This window comes from Anomaloglossus baeobatrachus, chromosome 5 (genome assembly GCF_048569485.1).
Source record: "Anomaloglossus baeobatrachus isolate aAnoBae1 chromosome 5, aAnoBae1.hap1, whole genome shotgun sequence".
NCBI classification, from domain to species: Eukaryota; Metazoa; Chordata; class Amphibia; order Anura; family Aromobatidae; genus Anomaloglossus; species Anomaloglossus baeobatrachus.
The window spans coordinates 507,374,506-507,399,088 of NC_134357.1; the positions used below are offsets into that span (position 1 = coordinate 507,374,506).

The 24,583-nt window shown below is 46.1% G+C and overlaps 1 protein-coding gene across 1 annotated transcript in view; it reads left to right on the top strand.

The window, feature by feature from the left end:
* Positions 1-1,357: 1,357 nt before the first annotated feature.
* Positions 1,358-24,583, top strand: part of LOC142311989 (uncharacterized) — a 30,079-nt gene continuing 6,853 nt past the window's right edge. Inside the window, exons 1-6 of the mRNA XM_075350866.1 lie at positions 1,358-1,442; positions 11,589-11,733; positions 11,863-12,042; positions 12,125-12,248; positions 12,332-12,429; positions 22,822-22,912. Of these exons, the coding sequence (XP_075206981.1) occupies positions 11,656-11,733; positions 11,863-12,042; positions 12,125-12,248; positions 12,332-12,429; positions 22,822-22,912 (571 nt within the window). The 5' untranslated portion in view covers positions 1,358-1,442; positions 11,589-11,655. The remainder of the gene's footprint in view (positions 1,443-11,588; positions 11,734-11,862; positions 12,043-12,124; positions 12,249-12,331; positions 12,430-22,821; positions 22,913-24,583) is intronic.

Sequence of the window (24,583 nt, forward strand, 5' to 3'; positions counted from 1 at the left end):
CTGAACCCCTCACAGACTCCGTGGACAGTACTCTGCTGCATATCATCATCAGTAAAGGACAAAGAAACTGCAAAACCGTGAGTCTGCCTGTTTATTGTGCTCGTGTCCTGCACTCCCCCCATAGACTATCACACTGCCCCGGGGAAAAGGCTCTACCCGTGGGGAGCCGTCCAATCTCAAGCTGCCTTCCATCACCCCCGGAGGTTCTGCAGCAGCGGTGGTCATCTCTGATCACATTCCACGGGTGGCGTCACGAACATAACCCCCCTTTTTATTGTGGAACCAGGGAGCACAGACCGGGTCACGACACCGTGATCCCCTTTCCAGAAGCGACCCCTTGGCCCAGTCCTGGGTACCCCCTTAACCCCTGGCGACACAATACACATCGTACACACACATTTCCAATCTGTACACTTTGTACATACACGTCTCCGCTCCGTACACCTCATACACACACGTCTCCGCTCCATCCAAATTGTACACACACTGCTAGGCTCCGTACACATAGTTCACACACGTCTACGCTCTGTACACGTCGTACACACACTGCTCCACTCTGCACTTGTACACACACGCCTCTCTTCTGCACACGTTACACACACGGCTCCGCACACATCGTACACATGTGCCTTGGCTCCATACATCTCGTACACACGCGCCTCCACTACACACACATTGTACACACACAGCTCTGCTGCGTACACATTGTATGCACACAGCTTTGTTCCGTACACCTCGCACATGCATCTCCGCTCCGCAGACATCGTACACACACAGCATCGCTCCATACACCTCATGCGCACACTGCTCTACTCAGTACTTGTTGAACACACACGGCTTTTCTCCGTACACCTCGTACACACGCGGCTCCTCTCCGTACACCTCGTACACACACGGCTCCTCTCCGTACACCTCATACACACACGGCTCCGCTCCGTACATCTCGTACACTCACGGCTCCTCTCCGTACACCTCGTACACACACGGCTCTGCTCCGTACACCTCGTACACACACGGTTCTGCTCCGTACACCTCGTACACACACGGCTCCCCTCAGTACACCTCTTACACACACGGCTCCGCTCCATACACCTCGTACACGCTCCCCTCCGTACACATCGTACACACACGGCTCCGCTCCGTAAACCTCGTACACACGGCTCCTCTCTGAACACATCGTACACACACGGCTCCGCTACATTCACACTGTAAATCCCTCCTGACCCCACACATAAACTTCACCTCATCCAGCACAGCAGAATCCTGCACACACTGAGGAGCTGATCATGTGACCCCTGACTCCTCCCCTCCAGGTGACATCATCTCAGGTCCTGAAGCACAGAACAGCCATATTATGTGGTAAATATCTGTCTGTGACTATAATTGGATTGTTTCACGAAATAAAACCAAAAAGAGAGCAGCGCATTCAGGATAACTCTGAGGTAAATGGGTATGGGGAGGGTGTGTTCCTCTGATGGGGTCGTGGCTGCAACAACCTAAAAAGTGCTGTCTTATAATTAGATGCTGCAGTCACGCCAACAGAAAGAAGAGCTTCTTCTTCTGTATGTAGGACGATAAATGATAGATGTACAAATGTATAAAACTATTCACGATGAGTAGTTCCCACTATTGAAAACGTTCGGGCAGTTTTTTATTGACGCGTTTCAGGTTCGGACCAGACCCTTATTAAAAACAAAGAACAGTAGTTTGTCTTGAAAAAAGGTTCAATCTGAACCTAAAACGCATCAATAGGAAAACTCCCTGAACGTCTCCAAGAGTGTGGAACCATTCTTCTTGTACAGCAGCATGTCATACGTCTGCATTCAAACCCTTGAGTCTGTGGTCGGCTTCTCTGTGTATTGGACCACGGTAAATTCACCTTTTTTTCCAGTGTTTAGTTTTTGTTATCCATATTAGGGTAACAGTTGTATTCATTTACCCGATTGTCTGCCCAGTCACCTTTCGGGTGTGGCTTTAAAGTGAACCTGTCAGGTGCAATATGCACCTAGAACCACGAGCAGTTCCGTGTGTATATTGCTAATCCATGCCTAACTGTCCCTGTATACACTAGCATTTACATGCAAGGTAATGGTTAGTTGGATTTGTGGAGTCTCTGGTATCCGGGGCTGTGGGAATACACCTGCCATTCCTCCATTAGGTGCACACTCTCCCGATTACATTATATCTTTGGGTCTAGTAGTTTGGGGGGTAGTTGGTAGTTGTAACAGGATAAGGCAGAGCCAAAATGGTGGAGGATATCGAGGTGCACTTGTTGGTTTCCAAACCATATGTCAATCAAATAGATACAAGGCATTCTCAAGGGTTAGATTTCATATAATTTATTCCAAAGTAGTTTTTGAACATGCGACGTTTCGGCCACTTAGTGGCCTTCATCAGACAACTGAAATAAACAATAATTTACAAAACTTACTCAAATGAGGTAAATAAACAAAATTTGAAGCAATCATCTTAAATGTACAAAAACAAAGGAAAAACATATATAAAAAAAAAGGAAATGGTATAGTGTATGAATGATATGAATAGCACAAACTGATTATGTCAACCATAAATGAGAGAGACACCAATACATGGGAGAGAGGGGAGTTTCAGAAAGAGAGCATATGGTAATACAGAGTTAAAAGGACAGACATACTCCATGTCAGATAAGATTATTAAGCCAGTATCAACATAGAAAAATAAGATTAAAACATTCAATGAAAGTTAATAGACCTCACCTAGTATCATTAGATGGCCAGAGTGGAATGTAAAGGCAGCGGTATCCACCGCTATGCCGCGAAGGGGGCAGAACTAGCCAGGACTGCATTGCGCATGCGCGAGGCTGGCAGCGTTACTGACAAAGAGAGAAGCCAATGAGAGGTAAGAGGTGTGTCTTCTAGAACAAGCGTCGTCACCACTGTAGGGGCCAATCAAGAGAGGGGGTGTGTGCTGTGCAGTGTCACTAGCGTCACTAGTAACCAAGGGGACCTAGAGCATGAGCACTAATAGAAGAAGGGAACTTAGAGCTCAAAGCGGAAAAAAACGCTGTAAGGCTATGTGTCCACGTTGCTTTTTACCTGCTTTTTTGCTGCTTTTCCAACTGCAGCATTTAATGCCAAAATGGATGTGTTCTGCTTTTCAAGCAAAGTCTATGGGAATTTGGGTTTCTTGTGCCCACTATGCAGTTCAAAATGCTGCCTTTTTGTGGCAGAAATTTGGGCAAAAACTCTGCTTTGCAGTTCAAAACGCAAATGGCAAAAACAATTGACATTGTTTTTGCCATTTGCGTTTTGAACTGCAAAGCAGAGTTTTTGCCCAAATTTCTGCCACAAAAAGGCTGCAGTTTGAACTGCATAGTGGGCACAAGAAACCCAAATTCCCATAGACTTTGCTTGAAAAGCAGAACACATCCATTTTGGCATTAAATGCTGCAGTTGAAAAAGCAGCAAAAAAGCAGGTAAGAAGCAACGTGGACACATAGCCTAAAGCGGGCTTTACACGCTGCGATATCGGTCCCTATATCGCCAGCGTGGGTTCCCGCCCCCATCTGTTGTGCGACACGGGCAAATCGCTGCCCGTGCCGCACAACATCGCCCAGACCCGTCACACATACTTACCTGCCCGGCGACATCGATGTGACCGGCGAACCGCCTCCTTTCTAAGGGGGCAGTCCGTGCGGCGTCACAGCTACGTCACTGAGTGGCCGCCCAATAGCAGCGGAGGGGCGGAGCTGAGCGGGACGTAACATCCCGCCCACCTCCTTCCTTCCGCATAGCGGCCGGGAGGCAGGTAAGGAGAGCTTCCTCGTTCCTGCGGTGTCACACGGAGCGATGTGTGCTGCCGCAGGAATGACGTACAACATCGTTACTGCTGCAGTAACGATTTTTGAGAATGGACCCCCATGTCACCGATGAGCGATTTTGCACGTTTTTGCAACGATGCAAAATCGCTCATCGGTGTCACACGCAACGGCATCGCTAATGCGGCCGGATGTGCGTCACCAATTCCGTGACCCCAACGAGTTCGCATTAGTGATGTCGTAGCGTGTAAAGCCCCCTTAAGGGCTAGCGGAAATAAAGAGAGGTGATTAACACTATGTGCGCGGCGTTCAGGGAAACCTGGAGCATGAACAATAGGGAGATAAATGTATTAAGGAATAGCATATAGGCATGATTATGTATAAAAAGAAAAAGAGAAAAAAAGGGAGGATACCCTAAACATTATGTTGGATAATTTAGAGTATAGCAAAAGATATATAATGAAAAGCACAATAGCAGGATCCGCAGAAGCAGATGAAGGGGCGCACATCGTTAATCAAGTGGAATCATGAGCGACTCTGCTGGAAAAGAACATCACTATTAGTAAATCAATAAATCAAATGTACAGAGATCTTTTACAATGCACAGGGATTAAAGTCAATAAATTACATTAATATTATATAAATGCCTGCAGATCATAATCTCTGTTAAGTCCCTTTGGTGATAAAGTTTTAAGCTCGTGGATCCAAAATGCCTCACGTTTTTGGAGTATCAATTTAATATTGCCACCCCTACGCAGGGTAGAGACCAGTTCAATTATCAAGAATTTTAATTGAGAGATATTATGTCCTTCAGTATTGAAGTGGTATGGAAGTGGAATCTCTGTATCGGGATGGATTTAGCTGAGCCAACATCCGCTCTAACTAAGTGATCCTTTAGATTATTTGCTCTCCTGAAACAGGGAAGAAATTTATTCTGAAATTCATTATTAGGATATCCATCGCTTAAGAGATGCCAGTGTTTACGAATTGCCCCGTGCAGTTTGTACATGAATGGGTGATACGTATGTACAAATGGGATACGGCCAGAATTATCGTGAATGTTAGGTATTGTCTGTCGGGCGCTCTCTAATACACTCTGCGGATATCCGCGTTCAGCAAATTTATCTTGCATCTCATCAAGTCTTTTCTTTAGTGTATCCGGATCAGATACGATCCTCCTAACCCGTCCGAATTGTGAGATTTGTATGGATTTTTTTGTAGCTGTGGGATGGTGACTGGTATAATGTAGTAGAGTGTTGCGGTCTGTGGGTTTTATATATAAATCTGATGTTAAAAGACCGCATGAATCTTTCAGAATATAGGTATCGAAAAAATTGATTCTCTCTTTATCAATTTGCATGGTGAAATGAAGTGAAGGCCAGGCATTGTTGATGTCAATAGTAAATTCCTGCAAGGACTCGAAAGGCACCGTCCATATGCAAAAAATGTTGTCAATAAAACGATGCCATAGAGGGCAATGTAAAATGAATAAAGGATGTCGGTATATTACTGTTTCCTCGAAATCTGACATAATACAATTTGCATATGGCGGGGCTCCCATGTATTGGTGTCTCTCTCATTTGTGATTGACGTAATCAGTTTGTGCTGTTCATATCATTCATGCACTATACAATTTCCTTTCTTTTGATATTGTGACGCCCTGGCACAGCCAGGTTGTCACAGAAAGAGTTAATCCTCCTTGGTAATCTGATCTCACACCGGTGCAGCCAGACAAACCACAGCCCCAGTGTAAGAGATAAGCTAGGGGAGTGAAGGAGTAAAGAGCTAAGATGAGCTAAGGAAGTGAAAGTAGAAGAAAGTAAAGTGGTAAAGGAGGAAAGCAAGAGTGGTAACAGAGAGAAAGCCTGAGGTGGTCCAGCTGTGTGCACGACAGGTCAGCAAGGTCAGCAACGGCGGTGACTGTCTGGAGGGGGACCGTTTGGAAGTTCCTGGAAGGACCGCGGACGGGTAGTGGCCCGGCGGTCTGGAGCAGTGTTCCGAAGGACAGTCAGCACCAGGGCAGGGGCCTCTCGGACCCCGGCAAGGCTAGGAGTCGCCAGAATTTTCCAAATCCGTCAGTGAAGGGGACGTAGATCCCCCAACAACCAAGTCCCGATTGAAGGCAACAGCCCAACCAGAGTAGGAGAGACACCGCCACCGCCAAGGCACCAGTTTCTCAGGGCCAGTGCCTGCGGGCAAAGAGTAGAGCTCCCCCGGTCCAGCTTGAAGCCGGGTAGCGGGTTACCGGTGGGGACCCATCGCAACCAACAAGTAAACAAAGGTGCAAGGAAGAGGGACATCACCGTCACCTACTGGGAGAGCAAGTGCAGCCGTCCGTGGGACCGTCTTACCAGCCGTTTGGTTTACCGTAAAAACTGTGTCAACGTCTCAGGCTGAGTGAGTACCACAGTGCCGCAAGGCACAGCGCTGCCCCCCGCGTCCCTGCGCCCACCAGGCCCTGCACCTCTCAAGCCATCACCGGGCCCCGGGATCACCAACCCCTACCCACGGGGGGGGCAACACAACACCTGGCTGCTCCGCATCACCATCCCCGGGATCCCCATATTGAGCAGCGGTGGTGAAATCACCACAACCGTGGGTGGCGTCACGGACAATAAACAATCCCCACACCCAACCAACCCCTTTCACTCACGGGCGAGGAGTGCCGCTCGAGAAACCTCCGGGATCCGGCTCACCGCTCGAGCCACCACTGAGCAGCAACCGCCGGACCCGAGCAGAAGGGGTGAGCGTAGTGTGCTGACACCCTCCTCCCCGCCCGCGACAATATGGTTTTCCTTTGTTTTTGTACATTTAAACTGATTGCTTCTAATTTTGTTTATTTAGCTCATTTCAGTAATTTTTGTAAATTATTGTTTATTTCAGTTGTCTCATGAAGGCCACTAAGTGGCTGAAACGTCGCATGTTCAAAAACTACTTTGGAATAAATTATATGAAATCTAACCCTTGAGATTGTCTTGTATCTATTTGGCGGAGGGGGTAGAGCATGGCAACAGAGGCATTTGGGACCATAGCTGAGTGATTTTGTCGCTCAGATTTAGCCACTCACTGCAGCGCCCCGTATGGAAGCTAAATACATTCTGGTTAAAATTAATTGTGTCAGAATCCCTGATTAATTGGATAGCTTTATTACAGCACATGTGGGACCCCAGCATGCTAATCTCTTTTAGTATACCCTTAAAACTCACTTATGGGGCTGCCTCATCTCATCAATCTCGTACATTAAACGAGCAACCTCACATATGGCGGAACGCTAGGTAAGAAATTCGTAGAAGTCTTACATCACCAATCCATCTATTGATAACAGACAGAAAGGGCTCAACTCACATAGGAGATATACACAACACTTGGACACTATGTCCAAGCGTAAACTATTCTTTACATGACAGCAGTACCTTGAGATGGGGAATCAGTCCAGCAAATTCCTCGCCTTCGTGGTCAGACAGCATAATTCCTCTAATAATGTTCTTAAAATTCGCATACCAGATGGAAGTAGAACTACTTCCTCAACTGACTTCTCCACTGATTCTGTGACTTTTGCAGCTCATTGTACAGGTCCAGAAGTGAGGCTATTATAGCAGACTGTCTGGCATACTTAGCAGATTTGGACTTCCCAAAACTGACCGCCGCTCAGCAGGCATTCTTAGAGGCCAAGATAAGATTACTTTTGACAAGTTGAAATTCGTGGTGGCGGACCTGGCTATGGGCAAGGCCCCGGGACCTGATGGTTTTCCAGTGGAACTATATGGAAAGTATCAAGAATTTGTGCTACCGCCTATACTGGAGGTGTTTGTCCAGGGCACGCGGGAAACCTCCCTCCCAGACTCCTTCTATGATGCTAATATTATAGTAAAGGAGGGGAAGGACCCCTTGGAGTGTGGGTCATATCATCCCATTTCTCTAGTAAACGTAGATTATAAAATCTTCACTAAAATACTGGCCACTAGACTGAACTCGGTCATATTGGACATAGTTAACCCTGATGAGACAGAATTTATGCCTGGGAAGAGAACTTCTATCAACATTAGAATAGTTCAGGCTGTTGTACAATCAAGCACTCTGGTGAAGGATAAAAAGTGGGCCCTGGCCTCGCTGGACGCAGCAAAGGCATTTGAGTCTGTGGAGTGGAATTTCCTACTGGCCTGCCTCCAAAAAGTATAGATTTGGTCCTAAATTTTGTAACTGGATTCAAATGCTGTATCATGCTCCCTGAACCAAGATGGTGGTTAATGGCATCTCCTCGAGCATCTGCCACTTAGGGAGTGGCACTCGACAGGGACGCCCTTTGTCCCCTGCTCACTTTGCCCTGGGCATTGAAGCCCTGGCAATTCAAATTCAGTCAAATAAACTGATACGGGGCACACAAATTGCAGATCAATTGGATACCATTGGACTGTATGCAGACGATATGATCATATTCATGGATAATGTGCAGTGGTCTCTGCCTCAGGTCGTCGACGTCATAGATGAGTTTGGTAAATTCACAGGACTCGGCATAAATTGGGACAAATCTCACTTGATGTCCCTGTCCCACTACCCAGCAGCTGAACTAGAAGCGTTATACCCACTTGCATTAGTTTCTAGCTTCAAGTATCTGGTAATTATAATAAATCGAAATAGCAGACAGGATTTGCAGTCCAATATTTATCCCTATTGACGTTGGCCAAATCTAAATTTCTGCTATGGGGTAAGTTACCCCGTTTGGTCCCAGGACGTATCAATTTAGTGAAAATTATTTTACTCCCTAAATTCAGTGATTCCCTTCAACATAGTGCAGTTGCAGTCCCTAAATCCTTTTTCGCATCTCTGAACTCGTTATTGTCCATGTTTATATGGAGTAACGAATGACTTAAGCTGAGGCTGACTACGCTATACAGATCTAAACAACAGGGAGGGGCGGCATTACCAGATTTTTACTTGTATTATCGGTCAGGCCAATTGAAAGCACTAGCCTCGTGGATGCCCGGCTCCCATCTTCCAAACTCAGAAATTCATCTTGCGCAAGCAAAAGGGACGAGGTGCTTGCTCGGATTCCTGGAAACAGATAAGTTAGGCTCATCTAAAATGTTACCGCTTCTTAGATTGGCAAGGCAGGTCTGGAGACAAACCAGGAGAGTTGTGCGCATATCAGAGACTATTGCTGAAATGCCCTTATGGCAGAATGCGTACTTCCATACGTTACTAAATCACCCATCCTCCACATTCTGCGGTTCACATGGCTCAACCGCTCTCAGTGATATATATTAACAAAATATTCTAATATCTTTCGACCAACTCCAGTCCTGATTTAATGTTGCTAGATGTCACTTTTTTAGATATCTACAGCTTAGAACAGTGATTCAACACCATATGCAGAATATGTCAAGGGCCACTTTAATATCCTCTTTCCCTCTGATAGGGATTTTGCTTTCTCATGGCCCTAAAGGACTGATCTAATCCTTGTTCACCTCCTTACTATAGGAAGGAAATGAGTCCCAGCCGCTGACTGGGAGGACATTCTGGAGTCCCCAACTAATTTCTCGTCATCTGTCAACAATAAGATGATCCATCTCTATATAGTGCATCAGGTGTATTTAACCCCGCTGAGGTTATTTAAAATGTGGTATCGGGCGACGCCAAAGTGTTTGCGGTGCCATGGGGAGGACACTGACTTTATTCACATGATTTGGGGCTGTCTGGAAATCGCCACCTTTTGGAGGGAGGTCACCTCAGTCCTATCCTCCCTGGTCCTCTTTCCTATGCCTCATGGCCCACTTCTCTGCTTGTTTGGTGTCATGGATGAGGGGACATGGTCACATCACCAAAATTTTTTTTTACATGAATCCCTATGCATGACCATTAAACTCATAGCATTACGGTGGATGAGCAGCTCTCCCTCTACGGTGCAGGCGTGGATGGAATTGGTGAAAGCAATGCTCCCCTACGAGCGGACTGTGTACCAGAATAGAGGGTGCCCGGAGAAATTTACTAAGGTGTGGGAAATGTCGAACTCCTCCCTCTTGACATTGACCAATTAACTGCAGTCCTCAGACCTCTAACTGGTCTTAGTATAGTAATGATTGTAGACTGGTATTATTTGTAAACATTCAGGGTTGGCGACCGTCAGCAGAAATGGTTAACCATTGTTTTTCGGCTTTTGTTCTAGTTGTGACTATTATAGATTTCAGGTACAGCAACTACACTAAAAAGGACAGAGTGAATTTTCTTAATCTGGCTTAGTTCTCTCTCAATGCCTGCATCTCTACTGCTACCAGTACCTCTCCTTTTTTAGTGTGGTGGCTTTCATCCACTTTTTGGTAATTTTTCAGGTTTGCAGTCTGCAGTCCCAGAGTAAGGAAAGATATTCTTCTTCTTTGGTTATGTTGTGGAGAGTAGTTGAAAAAGGTCTTTTGATAACTTACGATCAGACCGAGAGAACTGCAAACCGCAGATGTAAGAAGGCTCTTGTCTTTATGGTAGGAGATTTTGTGACTGTCCTAAAAAAATCTCTGTATAAAATTTCCATCACGGAAATTTGCTTCTAAATTTGGCCTTATAAGGTAATTAAAATCAATATACCTGTGATGGTCAAGTTTCAACTCCCGGTTACGTGGAGGATTAATAATTCTTTCTATTTCTCTCTTCGTAAAAGACTGAAGGGATGCCAGGTTCACAGGACATCATTGTGGTTTACATGAAGGAGAACAAGGAGTATGAAATGGAACAAGTATTGGGTTGCAGACGTGTCAGACATTGCCTGCAGTATCTCGTTAAATGGAAGAGTTTTGGTCAGCAGGATAATTCTTGGTTGATGCAAGAGATTTGCATGCGAATCGCCTAGTGAGAGAGTTATCTCAGTGGTTCGGAATCTTTGTGGGTCCAGTGGCCCCTCATAGAAGAGGGAGGTACTGTCATGCGTCTGGATTCAAACTCTTTCTTTCAATCTGTGCTATCTGGTCAGCTTCGCTGTCCGCTGGATCATAGCAGATACTCCTTTTCTTAGGGGGGTTTAATTTCTGTTATCCTTGCTTTAGTTCTATTAGGGTAACAGGTGTATTAATTTACTCATTTGTCTGCCCAATCTCCTTTCAGGTACTGCTTTAAATACTTTCCTCCTGCTGGTATTTCCTGCTGGTGACAGTCTCCTTTTGAACTCCAGCCATATAGTTTCTGCCGTCAGTGAAAGACCAGCTAGGCGCTAGGAGTTAGGATATGTCTCTCTGCTCTTTATGTTCTCCACTCTGCATCTATCTTATGTTTGTTGTTAGTAAGTAGGCGGCATATTCTCTTGCAATATACACCCTTTTTTGTTATTTGTATTTTATTTGTCTTGCTAACTGTAGAATTACATTCTACTTTAAGCACACCTTCCCTTCTGTAGGTAATTTGCACCTTATTCTGCCCTTCGGTTCCTTAGGAGGAATGTGAAGTGCTCAACGGATGATCTTGCAGAGCAGACCAGAGTTGCCATCATTTAGTGTGTGTTCAGGGCTATTCCAACTCCTGCAGGTACCACTATAGACTGCAGGGATCTCTAGTCTGTGCAGGAACCAGCAGGGTCAGTTGCAGTTTTTTACTGTGTTACCTTTATCCTTTTTTGTACGAAAAGAACACAGCGTTACCGGTTTTGTATGTCTGTACCTCTATCATTTATCGTATCATTGGATTGTGTGTTATACCGGGGGTAGGATGGGGCCAGGACTGGATGTAGTGATCATGTGAAGCCGGTAACATCTCTGGAAATTTCTTACATCAAATTTGTATGATATTACATCGTCATCTTCTCCCCATTCAGGTCCCTACAATATCAGATCCTCTCAGATCTTCTATATAAGAGAATTTTCCTTATTGACCCGTCAAGGATGGATAAGGACAGGGACAAAATGGCGGAGAGGATATTACACCTCACCCTAGAGATCCTCTTCCGGCTTACTGGAGAGGTGAGAGATTCTGATGACGTCACATTACATCATTCTTATCTATGGGAATAACAGATGGACAGAACTGGAGAGGTGAGGACTCTGGAAATGTCTGTAGTGAGATTTATTAATGTGTCTCTCCATAACCAGGATTACACAGTAGTGAAGAAGACCTCTAGTGAGCGCTGTCAGGATCCTGTGTCTGAGGGATGGGGAAGACCCCTGAGCCCAATCACTGGGCCTCCACCTCACCCCCTGATACATGAGGACATCAATGACCAGAAGATCCTAGAACTCACATACAAGATGATTGAGCTGCTAACTGGCGAGGTGACACTGCTGGGAATGCTGGGACATTATACAGTAACGCTATGAAGGGATCGGGGGATGACGGTATCATTGTATGTGTCAGGTTCCTATAAGGTGTCAGGATGTCACCGTCTATTTCTCCATGGAGGAGTGGGAGTATTTAGAAGGACACAAAGATCTGTACCAGGACGTCATGATGGCGGTTCCCCAGCCCCTCACATCACCAGGTAATAGACAGGACTAAATACACACGGCCTATAATTATCTGTATGTAAAGAATTAATTCAGTCCCTGTATGTGTTTCCTCCAGATCTATCCAGTGAGAGGACAACACCAGAGAGATGTCCCCGTCCTCTTCTTCCACAGGACTGTAAACAAGAAGATCCCGATGTTCCTCAGGATGATCAGGTAGATGGAGAGAAGGTGTCATAAAATCTCCCTATGATGTGTAGACGGCTGTGAAGGTCTTGTGCTCAGTCTTGAGTTATCACCAATATTATACACTGAATGGCCAATTAAATAAAGACACCGGCCTATTCCTGACTAAAACTTTCCTGTATGAAAATTCTACCCGTTATCCTGAAATGCAGCAGAAAATGAATTGATGAATTTCAGTGTGAATCCACTTTTTAATGGTAAAATTGAGTAATCTGAGTGATTTTGACGTTGAATGTGACAGGGTCATCAGTGCTAGATTAGCCAGGGTCATTATATAAATTTCTTAGACCTTCATGTTTTTTAAATGCTTTGTTGTCAAGAGAATTTTGGGGAAAAATCTCCAATAAAAGGAGATAGTGTGGATTTAAATAACTCTAAGGAAGACATCAAGAATCAGTTTAAGGAACAAGTACAGCACAGTCATGTATATTGCAGATGAGTGCCGCACTGGTGTCCAACTAATGTGTGTGATTATGTAGGAAGGCATCGCCGAACTGCTCAGTCACTGCGCTGCTATTCTTAGGGATCCCTCTGTTTGGGTACAACACAGTGTGGGGTGCTTAGCACTCACTTGCTTTCTTGGGGGTCCATTTACCTTCCTTCTCTCAGATGCAGACTGCTGTGAGGAAACCACAGCACACTAAGGTTTTTTACCATACTCATTTTACTTGTTCTTAATGGCAGACATGGTAACCAACATCTTTTCACCTTACCTGGGGGAATACTCTTTCTCTCCTTACCTAAGTCTCCCAATATGGGTATAGCGGCCACCGCCTGGTATTCTCCATCAGTTTCCCTATTGTTCTGACATAGGATTTAGTACTCCGAGAACTTCTCTTTGTCCCTCTTCCCACTCCCACTTAACCGAGCCTGCTGGGGTGACCACTTCTACCTCGGGTTTTGCTACCAGCCCTCGCACGTAGGTCCACATTCTCTCTTGTTCCTGTTCGAACCCACTCTGCCTCTTGACCCTAAGATGGCCACTTTTATTATTCTTTCCCTTCCTCTAACTATCATGAAGCCTATCTTATCTAAACTCGTAGCTAGAGATGAGTCACCCCCCTAGAGTTCGAGTTCGGTTCGGTTCGTCGAACCACCCTTTCGAACCCCATTGAAAACAATGGCAGGCAAACACATAAAAACACATTATACATGTACACATACAGTTAATAAACATTGCCATTACACTTTACAGGTCCCCACGACACGTCCTGCACTCTGTCTCCCGCCGCTTTTCCTTCCGATAATCACTGCGTCCTCCCGGTAACCAGCACTGATGATAGGACCTTCCTTGACGTCAAAATAGCATGTGACCAGTCACGTGTGTATTATCTCATTGGCTACAGACTGGTCACATGGCTAGACGTCATGCTAGGTCCTGTCAGTGCATCTCTCCGGTACGCGGTGCTCGTTTGTGCATCCCCGTGTACCGCCGAGATGCTCTGGCACATGGTCGGCTTCACCGTTCCTGCATGTGGGCGCTCTTTACAGAGTCAGCCCACATGCAAGGACTGGCTGCCACAGCCGGTGAATTGCGGCACCGGGAATCACGTGATCGGAGCACCGTTGCTATAGTAACCGCCTGTCAGATTACTTTAGCAACGGTGACGACACCGCTTACAACCCGCAGCCTCTGCTCACTCACTGAGTAATTAGACTGCACGGGAGCAGCAGAGTCTTCCTCCCATGCAGTGCTGTCTGATGTAGCAGAGCTGCATGAGTTGAAGGAGTAAGAAGACAGAAGACCAGGATCATGGAGGGATGAGAGAGAGTAATAAACATGGAGTCTCTAAGTGTTTCTGTGTATTTATTTCTATTAAAGTATTTTTTCTCTGTGTTTTTTTTTTAACCCTTTATTGGAGATTCTTAATGGCCAGCTCAAACTTGCTTGACATTAAGAATCTCTGGCTTAATACTTGTTACACCTCATAGCTCTCCTGTTGCAAGGAATGAGGCAGTCTCCCATTCCTTGCCTGCCACAAGCCCTCCTGCTCAGCAGCGCCAAAGGTCTGGCAGACTGCGCAGGAGATGCCTGCTCAGAGAGGCAGCAGAAGGGTGACACCTAGTGGTTCTCCTGTTGCAAGGAGTGAAGCAGTCTCCCATTCCTTGCCTGCCGCATTGAGCCACTGCCTCTAATGAGAAACATAGGAAGATTTGGTTATCTTGACCTCTGCATTGCAGAGTGAAGTCCCCGGTCACAGCGCGGCTCACTTCAGGTGCTGCGTGGAGAGGACACAGATCGCTCGTGTTCTACGGGGCTTCCTGTCATCTTCATGTAGCAGAGCTGACAGTGTCATGTGGATTACTTCGGACCTGGATTGTTGTTTGGGGATTAACAAAGAGGTAAATGAGGTGTTTTTTTGTCTTTTATTCCAAATAAAGGATTTTTCGCTGTGTGTGTTTATTTATTTTCACTTACAGGTTAATCCTGGAAGGTGTCTCGGGGAGACGCTTGTCATGATTAACCCAGTTATTACCTCGATTGCCACCACACCAGGGCAATTCGGGAGGAGCTGGGTAGAGTCCCGGAACTGCCGCATCTAATGGATGCGGCAATTCCGGGCTGGCTGCTGGGTGATATTGTTAGGGTGGTGGGCTCCCTATAATGTGGCGCTCTCCAATCCTGACAAGCCTCCAGCTGTGTGGCTTTATCCTGGCTGGTATCAAAATTGGGGGGAACCGCATTTTTTTTTTTTAAATTATTTATTTATTTATTTTACTGCACGATATAGACTCGCCCACCAGTGGCTGTGATTGGTTGCAGTGAGACAGCTGTCACTCATCGTGGGGGTGTGTCTGACTGCAACCAATCATGGGCGCCGGTGGGCGGGGAAAGCACGGAATACTTGATTGAATAATGAAGCGGCAGCCATTTTCAAAAGAGGAAAAGCCGCCGGAGATTTGTGACAGCCGTGCAGAGCCAGGCCCGTGATCGGTGAGTAGGAAACAGAGAGGGATTGTGCTGGGGATGCAGGACGTATGCAGATACGCAACGTGCGCACATACTTACTGTGAAAAGCCACGCTTTTGGTGATCAAACCGTTCTCGAACGTAACTCGAACTGCCGAACTTTAAGCAAATCGTTCGAGTTCGTCGAACGACTCGAACACCCCCCCCCCCCCAAAATCACTCGAACATGAAATTGGCGAACCGTTCAACTCGAACATCGCTCAACTCTACTCGTACAACCTTACTACGTTGTGTCCTGCGTTTGTATTACCTAAAATAGCCACTAGATGGCAACATTTCAAACTTGATACTAAAGCCTATCCAACTAATTCCTATAGTTTATAACTTTACATCTGTCACGGTCTGCTATTTGTTGCAGAGTTTAGTGACATGTTCTGGGTCAGAGTCTTACTTTACCTTGTGAGACTCTGCTGACTATATGGAATCCCTTTCCTTTGGAGAGGAGAGGGTTAATGTCAGTTTACCTTTCAGCAACTTCTAACTCTTGGTCAAGTGTTTCTGGTTGGGACCACGCCCAGGTCCTATATATAACCTCTACTTCCAGCAGAGGCGGCTGGATATTTTCAATCATTTAGAAGCTTGGCCAGGAGGTGTAAGGAGCTGGAGAGATGCTCTCTCTGTTCTACTTTTTGGCTGCTGCATTGGTGCAGGCTGCAGTAGTTCGTGGTGTGCTTGTTACAGTATGGAAATTACTCAGTAGTCTGCTTACCTCTCCCCTTTTATGTTGTTTTCCCTTGTGCACTTTTATTGGCTCCTTTATGTGTAGTTGCTCTGTGTACGAGTTGTCGTTGTTACCCCTGTTAGTCTTTATTTGTCGGTGTTGGTGTTGACTTCTTTTCTTGCCCCTTTCCCTCCGGGTGGTGTTTTGTGGAGAGGGGTCTTACCATCAGGGACAATGCTGGCACCTCTCCTGTTTGCCCTGTACCTAGCTGATATTCCTAAAACAGTGTCACGGAAATTTGGATATGCCGATGACTGGGCACTTGCTATGGTAAGCAAAACAATGGAGGAAGCAGAGGACGTTCTTACAAAAGATCTTAGTGTAATGGGAAAGTACTTCCGACAATGGAGATTAAAACCTAACCCATCAAAAATGGAAGTTTGTTGCTTTCATTTACACAATGCAAGTGCCAAGACTGAACTTAAAGGGGTGGTTCACCCATTTTTTTTATTTTCTGTATGAGCTCTACTTACCTTTCTAGGCGTTTTCTCCTTTGGCTTCTGTTTCCAGTTCTGGCACTGAGCGGCGCTATCCTGCACGCTCAGTGCCGGTCACATGACCCCCTGGAGCTGTGGCCGCCGGCATCCTCTGACGTCCCGGCATTTCCGGGCTCTCAAACAAGACGGGTACGTCACAGGATGCCGGCGCCACTCAGATTGAGTGACAGGGCTGTGGGCGGTGACTACCGCACGTCACAGCTCAGCATCGAGGGGAGGATCCGGAGGACGTTTGTGTGGAGCCGGCTAAGCGTCCTGCAGATGGTGTGAGGCACGGGGCGCCAGTGTGCAGTACGGGGGGTTCTTCAGCTGAATCCCCCCCTGCACGTAAGTATGTGATCACACTGTCCACCCGCCCGCTCTGCTGCGATGTGAGGAGAGCGGCCGGTGTCGGGCAGTGTGATCATCTGCTCCTCCCAGCAGCAAGACACTGACAGGCATGTCACCGCTGTGCTCTGCCATCTGTCCTGCTGCATGGGACCAACTGTCTGCACTCTGTCACCTGCACCACAAGTCACAGAGTGGAGACAGTTGGTGACAGAGCACCTCTGCCCCCCCCCGTTCTTTCCCCACTCTCTTCTCTCCCCCCACTCTTCTCCTCCCCTCCCCTCTTCCCCCTCTTCTCTGCCCCCCTCTTATCCCTCTCTCCTCTCCCCTTTCTTTTCCCTCGCTCTCTTCCCCCCTCGCTCTCATACCCCCCTCGCTCTCTTTTCCTCCCCCCCTCGCTCTCTTTTCCTCCCCCCCTCGCTCTCTTTTCCTCCCCCCTCGCTCTCTTTTCCTCCCCCCGCGCTCTCTTTTCCTCCCCCCGCGCTCTCTTTTCCTCCCCCCTGCGCTCTCTTTTCCTCCCCCCTGCGCTCTCTTTTCCTCCCCCCTGCGCTCTCTTTTCCTCCCCCCTGCGCTCTCTTTTCCTCCCCCCTGCGCTCTCTTTTCCTCCCCCCTGCGCTCTCTTTTCCTCCCCCCTGCGCTCTCTTTTCGTCCCCCCTGCGCTCTCTTTTCCTCCCCCCGCGCTCTCTTTTCCTCCCCCCCTCGCTTTCTTTTCCTCCCCCCCTCGCTCTCTCTCTTTTCCCTCGCTCTCTTTTCCTCCCCCCTCACTCTCTTTTCCTCCCCCCCTCGCTTTCTTTTCCTCCCCCCTCGCTTTCTTTTCCTCCCCCCTCGCTTTCTTTTCCTCCCCCCTCGCTTTCTTTTCCTCCCCCCCTCGCTTTCTTTTCCTCCCCCCCTCGCTTTCTTTTCCTCCCCCCTCGCTCTCTTTTCCTCCCCCCCTCGCTCTCTTTTCCTTCCCCCCTCGCTTTCTTTTCCTCCCCCCCTCGCTCTCTCTCTTTTCCCTCGCTCTCTCCTGGCATGGTCAGTACAGAAATCTCTCCATCGTGGAGGGGTGAGAGGGAGTAATAAACATGGAGTCTCTACTGTGTCTGTGTATTTATTTCTAATAAAGTATTTTTCTCTGTGTGTTTTTTTTTTTTAAACCCTTTATTGGAGATTCTTAATGGCCAGGTCAACCTTGGCCTGACATTAAGAATCTCGGGCTTTATACCAGCGGGTAAAACATAGCTGGTATTAACCCCTTATTACCCAGCGTGCCACCTGCCACCAGGGCCACTGGAAGAGTTGGATACAGCGCCAGAAGATGGCGCTTCTATGAAAGCGCCATTTTCTGGGGCGGCTGTGGACTGCAATTCGCAGTGGGGGGCCCAGAAAGTTTGGGCACCCTTCACTGCGGATTCCAATCCCCAGCTGCCTAGTTGTACCTGGCTGGACTCAAAAATTCGGCGAAGCCCATGTCATTTTTTTTTTTAATTATTTCATGAAATTCATGAAATAAAAAAAAAAAAAAAAAGGGCTTCTCTATATTTTTGGTTCCCAGCCGGGTACAACTAGGCAGCTGGGGGTTGGGGGCAGCCCGTAGCTGCCTGCTGTACCTGGCTAGCATACAAAAATATGGCGAAGCCCACGTCATTTTCTTAAAAACGTTTTCAGGGAAAAACCTTTATAAAAAAAAAAATGCTTCCCTGCATTTCTATTGCCAGTGAAAGTAACACCAAGCAGCGGGGGTTAGCAGCCAGTAGCTGCTTTGGTTACCCTTAGCAATAGAAAATGCAGCGGGAGCCCACAAACAATGTGATTTTTTTGTTTTTTTATTTTTAATGAATTTTTTTTTTTAAAAAAATCGGCATGGGCTTCGCCCATCGAGCGCCAGAGCATTTTACTGCTCAATTCATCCCAAGTAATCAGATGACTCCAGTGTCGGCCGATTACTTGTTCTGTGTCCCCCTGCATCCATCGCAGCGTGTACGGGCTGTGAGGTCAGCGGAGTGGAGAAAGTGACATGCTCTGCTCTGACACGTAGTGTGCTGCATGTCACTATCTTTCACCACTCTGGGACTTGTTGTGCAGGTAACCGGATGATACATGTCACTAACTGCCCCACTCTGAGACTTGTTCAGGTGAGAGTGTATACAGTTGGAACAATGCAGCAGAAGTCACAGAGTGGAGCAAGTTAGTGACATGTATCACCCGGTCACCTGCACAACAAGTCCCAGAGTGGATACAGTGACATGCAGCACACTATGTGTCAGAGCAGAGCATGTCACCAACTTGCTCTGCTCTGTCACCTGCGGTGCTGCATGTCACGTTTTTGCCGCGATTTGGTGCCTTTTTTGCTGCGTTTTTGCTCACTGCGTTTTTAATCAGTGCACAATGCCATTAAAGATTGTTGATGAAAAAAATAAAAAAGGTCTGATGTCATTTCCTTATTCAAAATGTTCATTGTATGCAGGAGAGCAGACAGCAGCTGCAGAACTACAAGGCTCAGCATCCTCCATCCAGGACTGTATGCAGTTTTATACCCAAAAAGAAAAAAAAAATGACATGGGCTTCGCCATATTTTTGTATGCTAGCCGGGTACAGCAGGCAGGTACGGGCTGCCCCCAACCCCCAGCTGCCTATTTGTACCCGGCTGGGAACCAAAAATATAGAGAAGCACTTTTTTTTTTTAATTATTTCATGAATTTCATGAAATAATTAAAAAAAAAAATGACGTAAGCTTCGCCTAATTTTAGTGTCCAGCCGGGTACAACTAGGAAGCTGGGGATTGGAATCTACAGTGAAGGGTGCCCAAGCTTTCTGGGCACCCCCACTGCGAATTGCAGTCCGCAGCCACCCCGGAAAATGGCGCTTTCATAGAAGCGCCATCTTCTGGCGCTGTATCCAACTCTTCCAGCTGCCCTGATGCCGGGTGGCTAGCTAGGTAATAATGGAGTTAGGGCTAGCTGTATATTATCAGCTAGCCCTAAGCCCGAAATTCATGGTGTCACGCCAATATTAGACATGGCCACCATGAATTTCTAGTAATGATAAAAAAAAAAACACAACACACAGAAAAATATTTTTATTAGAAATAAAACACAACACAATTAGTGACTCCATCTTTATTGAAATAAAGAACCCCCCTCCGCAGTAATCCTGGGTTAGGGTCCCGTGCCGTCCAATCAGGATCCAATATCATCTGATCGGTTTGCTGGAAGGCAAAGCGATCAGATGATGTGTGAGGTTAAACTACGTGAATCACATGACACATCAGCTGATTGTATAAAAGCCGATTATACAATCAGCTGAAGCATCAGTAGAAAAAAAATAAAATAAATAAATACTCACGTCTGTGCTGATTACCGGCAGCTCCTGGAGCGGAGTCTGATCCTGGCCCATCACTGCAGGAGCTGCCGGTAATCAGCTGATGAAGTCTCCTGACGGCAGGATCAGCTGATAGCCGGCCGGGCTCGAAAAAGCCGGCGACACCACGAGAATCGATCAGCTGATGCGTCAGGTGACTGCATCAGGTGATCCACCGCCAGGTCCTGCAAGCTTCGTGCGTGCCCCGGGGAGACTGCACACAGCCGAAGCGGCGGGACCGAGACAGGGGCTGGAAGCGGGCATGGCACCGGGACCCTGCAGACAGGCGAGTATGACATACACACACACATACACACTCACACACACACTGTATATACACACACACACTGTATATACGCGCACACATACACATACACTGTATATACACACACACACTGTATATACACACACATACTGTATATACGCACACACACTTTCTTCCCCTGGCTGTGTAGAGCTGCTGCTGTCTCTATATGATTGATCTCAGTGCATCCACTGGGAAGAGGCAGGGAGGAGGGTTTGGGTGGAAGCAGAGTGGGTGTATTAGACACAATGGGTGTGTTAGATAAGCTAGACACCGCCCTAGAGCCACAAAGAATTCTGGGACTTGTAGGAACTGAACACAGGAAGTTAGAGGAGAGATTAACCCCATCAGAGCTGGAGCCAGCAATGAGCATGTGCTGCTAGTGCACAATAAAAGGTAATTTTGCTGAAAAAACATAATAGATGTGTTGAGGGGCACATATTAGCAAAATTTATCAGAAAAAAAAAAAATCAGTTTTGGTAACTGGACAACTTCTTTAAAGTACAATTTGAAGGCCAATCTGTTAATCACAATTTCAATCCTAAGTACTTAGGTGTAACCCTTGATAGAAGTCTAACTTTTAAATCCCATCTGGATAAATTGGCACAGAAACTGAAAGCACGTAATAATATTATTCAGAAACTTTGTGGATCCTCATGGGGCTCGGCAACATCTGTTTTGAGAACATCTACTCTTGCCCTGGTGTACTCTGCTGCAGAATACTGTGCTCCAGCATGGTTAAATAGCTGTCATGTAAACTTAATTGACACTCAGCTGAACAACTCTTTGCGTATAATATCTGGTGCTATTAGACCTACACCTGTTCACTGGTTACCTGTGCTGGGTCATATTGCACCCGCAAATCTAAGAAGACAAAAGCTCCTACTTAAAGAGTACACTAAAGTGGTGAATAATGAAAAACTTCCAATACACCAAAATATCAGAGATGTTACAATACAAGAAATGAAATCAAGACATCCACCCATCCGAACTGCAATCACCTTGCATGAACAAAACTTCAATTTAGAGGAGAAATGGCGAGAACTTTGGGTCAATGTAGTAGAAGGTGATCCCCAAATGTTCCCTAATTTACAAAACCCTCCACCAGGCTTCAATCTACCAAGGAAAACATGGGTTACTCTAAATCGTATCAGAACAAACTTTGGCGTCTGTGCAGATTTTATGTATAAGTGGGGAAAATATGACTCTCCGACCTGTGACTGTGGAGCAGATCGTCAAACTATCCAGCACATTGTTGAGGAGTGCCCCCTGAGATCCTACCATGGTGACAAGAAGGATTTCTATATTGTAAATGATAACGCAATTGCATATATAGAAAATCTTGATATTCAAATTTGATTTTTATCCTTTTGATATTTTTCAATCACTGTCTATTGTCTGGTGTTTATTTTTATATGATGGTAAGATATACGTTCATACGATTAAATAAATCAGGGACAAGGACAGGCGATAGCGCCAGGTTGGGGGCCCAGACTTCCCTAACTTCAAGGGTAGCTCTGGGTGTGAGGGTGAGCACAGTGGCCCCAGCCTTAGGGCCAGTATAGGTTACCCTGTGTTTCCCAGCCACTCATGACAACAGAATTACCACATACAGTATAAGTAAAATACAGGAAAACCATCATTATGTACGCTCCTGTGGGGGTCGAGCACCTCCTACAAATCCACTTGTTGATCCTCAGAATAGAGGAGCTATAGTAGCAGATGAATAGCACCATTGACATCTAAGGGAAGGAGAAAGAAAATTTGTCAAAAAAGAGCATAAATTATACCATGAAGTAGTAGAAAACATTGTCTGCTCAGATGAATCAAGATTTCTGTTACACAATGCTGATCGGAGGGTCAGAAGTTGGTGCAAGCAGCATGAATCCATGTACCCGTCCTGTCAGGTGTCAACATTTCAGGCTGGTGGAGGTGGAGTAATGATGTGGAGAATATTTTCATTTCTTTGTCTGGATCTTTTGTTACCTATGAATTAATGTTTTGACCCTAAATCTTACCTAACCATTCTGGCTGACCAAGCTCATCCCTTTATGGCAGTTGTTAACACTATGTCTGAAATCTGAAGCTATGTGAAACTACTGCTGTCATGTCATGTCATGTTCGGTGGTCATGTTAATGACCTTTATTCTTCTTAGAAGTAATTTCTTACAACTGGTCTGTGACGTTTACAAACTTTGTTTCAGGGTGAAGTTCTGACCCATATTATTACTTCAGAGACTTATGTGATTGGTGATGAGTGGTGTAAAGAGGAGATGCTTACAGACAGCTATCCAGGTGAGTAGTGACCACTAAATGCTGAGCAGTTACAGATTCTACTCCGCCACTGGATCTTACAATTATGTGTTGAATTTCTTTAGGGTATGTTACACAGACTTTTTTATATGGATTTTAGACCTGAAGATTTAGTGCTTAAACAAAAAAACACTTTTACATTATTTTGTATGGTTGTCTCTCCAGTTCAGAAGACATACTTCTTGGCTTACAGTAACACAGACAAAAATGGATACAACACATTGAAGAATAAAAATAATTAACGTACAGTTGAAACCAGAAGTTTCCATCCACTATCTAAAAAGACACATCTACATGCTTCTCACTATCTGACAAGAAATCAGAATAAACGTTTCCCGTTTTAGGTCAATTAGGAACCAAAATTATTTATATTTGCCAAATGCCAGAATAATGAAAGAGAGAGAGAATGTTTTAAGGCATTTTTATTACTTTCTGCAAAGTCAAAAGTTTACATACACTAATGCCGACGTCACACGGGACGATCTATCGTGCGATCGCACGAGCGATTGCTCCCGCCCCCCATCGTTTGTGCGTCACGGGCAATTAGTTGCCTGTGGCGCACAAAGTCGTTAATCCCTGTCACACTCACTTAACTCCCGGACGACGTCGCTGTGGGCGGCGAACATCCTCTTCCTGAAGGGGGAGACATCACACAGCGGCCGCCCAATAGAAGCGGAGGGGCGGAGATGAGCGGGACATAAACATCCCGCCCACCACCTTCCTTCTGCATTGCCGGCAGGACACAGGTAAGCTGTGTTCGTCGTTCCCGGGGTGTCACACGAAGCGATGTGGGCTGCCACGGGAACGATGAACAACCGGAGAACAGAAGGAGGACCGACATTTTGAAAATGAACGACGTGTCCACGAGCAACGATAAGGTGAGTATTTTTGCTCGTTCACAGTCATTCGGAGGTGTCACACGGTACGATATATCAAATGATGCCGGATGTGCGTCACTAATGACGTGACCTCGATGGCATATCGCCGATATATCGTACCGTGTGACACCGGCATAAGAGTACTGTGTCTTTAAGCAACATGAGACAGCCCATATGATGATGTCATATCTTTGGAAGCTTCTGATACGTTTATTGGCAACATCTGACTTAATTAGAGACACACCTGTGGATGTATTTTAATGCACACCTGAAACAGACTACTTCTTTGTGGAGCATCATGGGAAAGTCAAAAGAAATCAACCAAGATTTCAGGAAGAGAATTTTGGACTTGCACAAGTCTTGTTCATCCTTGGATGCAATTTCCAGATACCTGAAGGTGCCTCGTTCATCTGTACAAACAATGATACACAAGTACAAACAAGATGGGAATGTCAGGCCATCATACCGCCCAGGAAGGAGACGGATTCTGTGTACCAGAGATGAATGTGCTTTGTCAGACATGTGCATATCAACCCAAGAGCAAATACAAAAAACCTTGTGACGATACTAGTGGAAGCTGGTAAGATTGTGTCATTATCCACAGTGGAAACGAGTACTGTATGTATCTATGTATGGTCTGAAAAGCCACTCTGGCAGTAAGAAGCCGTTACTCCAAAAGAAACATAAAAAAGTCAGATTATGTTTGCAAATGCACACAGGAACAAATACCTTAATTTCTGGAGACATGCCCTGTGGTCTGACAAAACTAAAATTG